The sequence below is a fragment of the Bidens hawaiensis genome, unplaced genomic scaffold, assembly GCF_021521415.1.
Source record: "Bidens hawaiensis isolate Kalapana, Puna unplaced genomic scaffold, B.hawaiensis_p1.1 tig00000416_1, whole genome shotgun sequence".
Classification (NCBI taxonomy): Eukaryota; Viridiplantae; Streptophyta; class Magnoliopsida; order Asterales; family Asteraceae; genus Bidens; species Bidens hawaiensis.
The window spans coordinates 1,692,758-1,698,301 of record NW_027491029.1 but is presented as its reverse complement, the minus strand read 5'-3'; the positions used below and the strand labels follow the sequence as shown (position 1 = coordinate 1,698,301).

The window sequence follows — 5,544 nt, the reverse complement described above, 5'->3', positions numbered from 1 at the left end:
CCAGGAAAACTGAAATCCCGATGGACAGGTCCATACATAGTTGAATCAGTTTTTGACTATGGAACAATCGAAATTTCAAATTCAAACGGCCATAAGTTCAAAGTAAATGGACATCGATTAAAACCATACATCGACGGTCCACTAAAAGAAGTTTTGGAGGTATTAACCCTCCAAACTTTTTAAATAAGAAATTAAGGAAACAAGGTCTGGCCTAGACCTTCACTAGGCATTTTAAATAAAAAAATAAAAAAAATAATAATAAATAAATAAATAAATAATAATAATTTTTGACAACCACGGGGGCGTGCCTTCAAAAGCACGGTCCCGTGCCTAAAAATGCAGGCCGGCATCTACGCTGCAAAAATATCAGTCAGACTGGTTTGTAAATCATAATAGAAATAACAAAAAAAAAATCTTGATCTCAATTGCAGCCCCCCAAGGTTTTTCTTTTCTTTAATTCAGTCAATCTAGACCCACTAAAAATTTCTTTATGACCAAAATACCCTACAACATTGTTATTGTTATAAATGCCCATAATTACCAAAAATTTAGTAATTGGGTTGGTTTTGCAAGTGAAAATATAAACGCATGATCAACATGTTTCACATGGCATATAATTGAATCTTGACATCAAACGAAAAAAGAGACCGAATAAATGTGGATGTAATGAGAACGGAGGAAGGTTGGAAAACCAAGTTCTTGGGACTTCCTTAAGGCTATAAAGACCTTTTTCAACACGCAAACATGATGTGTACGAGTCTGAATAAAAAAATCCAACCAAGTGGTGTCATATACACATGGTTTAGAAAAGTATCCTTGAAAAGGTGATGTTGCCATCGGATGTCACAGTCGCGAGAAAAGAAAACTGATAAAACCAACCGGATGTTATTGGTTTGACAACTATGTTAAACATCTCATATAATCAATACACTCAGTCTCATGAAAGCCATTGGCAACAAGTCAAGCTTTATGTTGTTGGTGCATAAGGATGTCTCTTGATCCTATAAACCCATTTGCAACCAAACATGTTGGCGTGAGCAAAAGCAGACACCAACACTCATGTTTGGTAAGACTGTATGCAGCAACTTCTCTACGCATAACCTACTACCATACCAGTCATTTTTTATCCTAGAGGAAATTGGTAGACTTGTAAAAGAGAGCAGAGAAAATATAAAGAAGTACTTGGCCAACGATGTGTTTGAGTTAAGGAGTGTAGTCGTGAGAGCGAGTAAAGATTAAACGAGGGGGATAAAAAGAAGGGGTGGGTGTGGACAAAGTAATATAAGTGGGTGTAATAACCTTGAATGAGGATCGATTGTAGTAGGAGCAGTAAGAAAATCGAGAAATTCATCGACGAGAAGTGTGGGTATGAAAAGTGTGAGGATCATAATATAGATAACCTCTATAACTAATATGCAAGGAAAGGATTTGAGTGAGCATCTATCTATGCGAATATTCTTAAAAACTAATAGCATGCTCCCTAAGATGCATGGAATTGTATTTGCCTAGTTGGAATCGAAAAAGAATCTCATATTTAGTAACATGAAAGGACCAAGAAGGGGAAACTAAACTGATGAGTCATTCATTATGTTGTTTAACAGACAATACACATATAATGTGAGTTGAAAATGTATCAAATTGGCGACTCATGAAATTCCCATTCACTACGATTCGGTTAAAATGTAATTTGATTAATACATCAGTGTCGATTTTGAGTTCAGTTCGTTGCTAATTGATTAACACGCTTACATTTCAGAAAATTGAATTCAATAATAAATTTGACTAGCATAACATACTTATATTAAACTTTCAGTTTAACATGTCATTTCTATTTATTGTGATACATAAATAGTTTTTGATGTAACTGTGACATCATTTGATTCTTGAATCTATAAGTCATGTTCAACTGGTGAACCGGTAAGATGGCCAGTTCAACAACCTACACGGTTATGAAATTCATCTTAACACGATCTACAAATATTACCAAATATACCTATAATGCAAAATATTGGTTGGAATTCAGTTCTTTAAATATTGCTTTGGTCTGTCTTCACCTTTCTTTTGCTTCTCTGGATCATCTTGTACGACACACACAATTCTAGACCAGCCCATATTCTAAGCCCAACACAGATATATAACACCAAGTAATAACCATTTCGGCATTTTGTTATAAGCCTAAATTTTAAAAATATGGTTGTCTAAATGTAAAATTAATATAATTTTATAAGGACATGGATGAGTTCTCGGTGAGGGGAGTGAGGGAGCAAATTGATGATTTATATCTTCCATGTGGTCATAAGTTTAACAACATGTTTTTTATTTTATCATTTATGAACGGAAAATTATGAAAACGGAAACTTGTACACTTGACAACCTAGCCTATGTGAAATGTCTAATTGAATGACATGTGGAAAAATGGTATTTGCTTTAATAGTATATATAGATACAGATTTTAGACTGTTCAAATCTTTAGTGACGTGTGACAATAATAATGTTGCCTATCTAACAATTATAACCAACACACCAAACATCTCTATAAATAGACATTTAGAAAGAAGGGTCAAAAAGGTTTTCTTTTGCCTGTAGCTTTACCCATCCCCCTTCGTCGGGCGGTGCTGGTGTGGGATCGTGCCACCAGAAATCGGGCTGATATACTTGTTATGATTTTTCTGTTACCAAACATCTCTATAAATAGGCACACTAAAATGGTACATTTGTTACTATTTTACTGTTGGCTAGCTGTTGAACTTGCGAACTGATTCTATATATGGAGGTGTTATACACAATACAAATTCAAACAAATGTTCAATCTCTTTAAATCTCTTAAATCCAAAAATGAAGCTTCAAAGTCATGAATGATCTGTAAACCAGTACCCATCAACATAATCAAGACACCAACAGAACTAGGCAAAAACAGAACAACTACAAACAGAAGTCAAGTTACAAACACATTAATTACCAAAAATTAACAAAAAAAGGGCAATAATTACCAAAAACTAAGGAATAGCATGACCAAAGCATAATAATATATTCCCTTTATACACTTGTTCTTTCTCATAACCTGTGCACCAATACCATGTTATATTCTGGCATAAACAGAGTGATGTCATTCTAATTTCATCTCATCTGCAAAAACCATTTCATCCAAAAGTCTACAAGCAAAGCCTTACTCTTTGCTCCTCTCTCTCTTCACCACTTGAATGATTGTTCTGCTCTAAACACCGCTTGTACGGTATAAACCCCTTTACGCACACATCCTTTTTGTCAGAATCGCCTCGATGTTGCTTTTTAAATGCAGATCTTTCACTTGCTACCAACAAAAATGGCTTTTTCACACCACTTTCAGTGTCACTCCCCGTTAACGAGTCCTCGTTTTGCATGTCCGAACCGCTTTGGCTCGTGGGTTTGACAGGTTGGACCACAGGGTACGATACCGCACTGTAAGGGGTCCACCAAGGTGTCATTGATGTGGAAGACCGCGAGTTCTCATCAAGAAACTGCATGTAGTACACAGGTGTACCGCACGGTAAAGAACTAACAGGGATCAAGTTTTGTGGGAGCATATTTACCATATTGCCCTCTGATACATCATTTGGCGAAGACGGTCGGTGGGCATCGGTTATGGTAACCGTTTTCCCAAAAAGCTTCAAACTTTGGGTCGATCCAATCTCGGGTGAACTTTCTTTTTCTTCACCGCAAGATTCCACTTTCTAGAAAAATGACCCAAAATAATAAACCATTATACTTTCGGCTTTTTGCTTAATCGAGCAATAACTTGGCATATACAAAGATGAAATCAGTACCGTTAAAGGCGATGACTCGTTTTCATCGAGTGGTAGATCAGGTTTCACACCATTAGCAGATGAAACTGGGGATGAGCCCGTGTTTGGTGAGCTTGAATCACCAAGCCCGAATATGTTTGAACCCCCTGCTGACAAAACTGAGGTCGGGGACTGGTTTTCTTGATCTGAACCTGATGAGTTAGGTGAAGTCGACCGCTCGTGTTGACCGCCTGTTTTGATTGGAGCCGAAAGCTTACGAGGGTAAGGGTGCATCGGCTTCCTTTTTGGTCTAGGTGGAGGGATCTCAATAGGTTTGACCTCAGTCGCATCGCCGCTCGTCGACTCACGAACCACCTAAACATCAAGAAAAGAAAAGAAACAAAAAATATTAGTAAAGCTATTAAAACCGCCTGATTTGGTGGAAATAATAATATTATCAGTACAAGTAGAAAAGTAGCAGCATACCTTAGAGAAAAACTTCTGGGCATGACTTCTAATTTGAACCGCGGTTTTGGTGCCTACGTGTTCTGCAAACAGAATAGGGTAGTGTTTGGTTTAGATATCTATATTCAATTCAATTAAAATCAAATTGTTGTTAAAACTAACATAACATAATGGATAAAAGATAGAGCTATACCTTCAATTCGACGCCAAGCGCGGCCGTGAAGCTTTAAAGCTTCAAGAAACTTGTTGTGTTCTTGTTCACTCCACCTTTCCCTCTGTTTGGTGATCGTGTATGGTTTTCTGACCTATTTGTTTGATTTGAGATTAAAAACATAAGAACATCAAACTAAGAAGAAAAGGGCATAAATAAATTAAATTGGTTTGATAATATTATTAGTGATGAAAAGCAAAGAAACCTTGGGGGCATAATCGTCCAGTGACATGAATTGATTGTTCTTTATAGTATTCGATGCCGATCCTTCACTAAGATCCTGCATTCATCAAGAAACAATACTTTTGGTTCATAAATTTGACATTTAGCAAGTCAATCAACCCCTTTTGTTAAGGAGTATGTATTTATCAATCAATAATTCAAGAAGAAAACCATCAAATGACCTACATAACATAACAACCAATTATCAATCTAAATGTCAATATCTGATTAACATACAGAAATGATCTCTTGTTCAATTTAACCATAATAGATTCTGTTTTTTTACAAAATATATTCACTGCCTGAGTAAAAGCTCATCATCAACCAATCACTCTGTTTTCTTATATACAAATAAAGGAATATATCCACATACATACTAGATTTTTCATATAAACACAAACAGTAAATACAAAACCCTAGGTAAATAATTATTACTACTTATTACTCTACCACACAGCAACAAACAAATCAAAAACCCATAAATTAGAGAATAAGAACCTCAGCCATGGTTTCACCGGTGACCGGAGAACAAAGCGATCTAGAGAGAGAGAGAGAGAGAGTTATAAGAGAACAGAGGAGTTGAGAGTATTTGTGGAAATGAAAGAGATTTGTATTAAGGAGGAGGAAAAAGGGAGAAAGGGGGGTGACACGTCAGAAACTATTATTAATTAATTAATTAAATGGGTTTTAGAACGATCGAGAAATTGGTGGAGGTTTGTGGCTCAAGTTCAAGGATGGACCTGAACACGTGCCTGTCACTCATTAAAACGACAACGCTTTTCCGGGGTCAATTTCCTTTCACATCCTCATTATAAGTAGCGTACAACTGGCAATGCCATATGTACAGGTGCCGCTGGAATGGGAGATTTTTTTTTATTGGGAAAA

At 36.3% G+C, this 5,544-nt stretch overlaps 1 protein-coding gene across 1 annotated transcript; it reads right to left on the bottom strand.

The window, feature by feature from the left end:
* Window positions 1-2,766: 2,766 nt before the first annotated feature.
* On the bottom strand, window positions 2,767-5,166 carry LOC143624739 (protein REVEILLE 1-like). Its single transcript, XM_077095295.1, has 6 exons — window positions 5,158-5,166; window positions 4,643-4,717; window positions 4,420-4,531; window positions 4,248-4,309; window positions 3,804-4,136; window positions 2,767-3,710 (listed from the first exon to the last, which is right to left on the bottom strand). Exons 1-6 carry the CDS (start codon window positions 5,164-5,166, stop codon window positions 3,153-3,155), a joined length of 1,149 nt encoding a protein of 382 aa, XP_076951410.1. The 3' UTR covers window positions 2,767-3,152.
* Window positions 5,167-5,544: the final 378 nt, after the last annotated feature.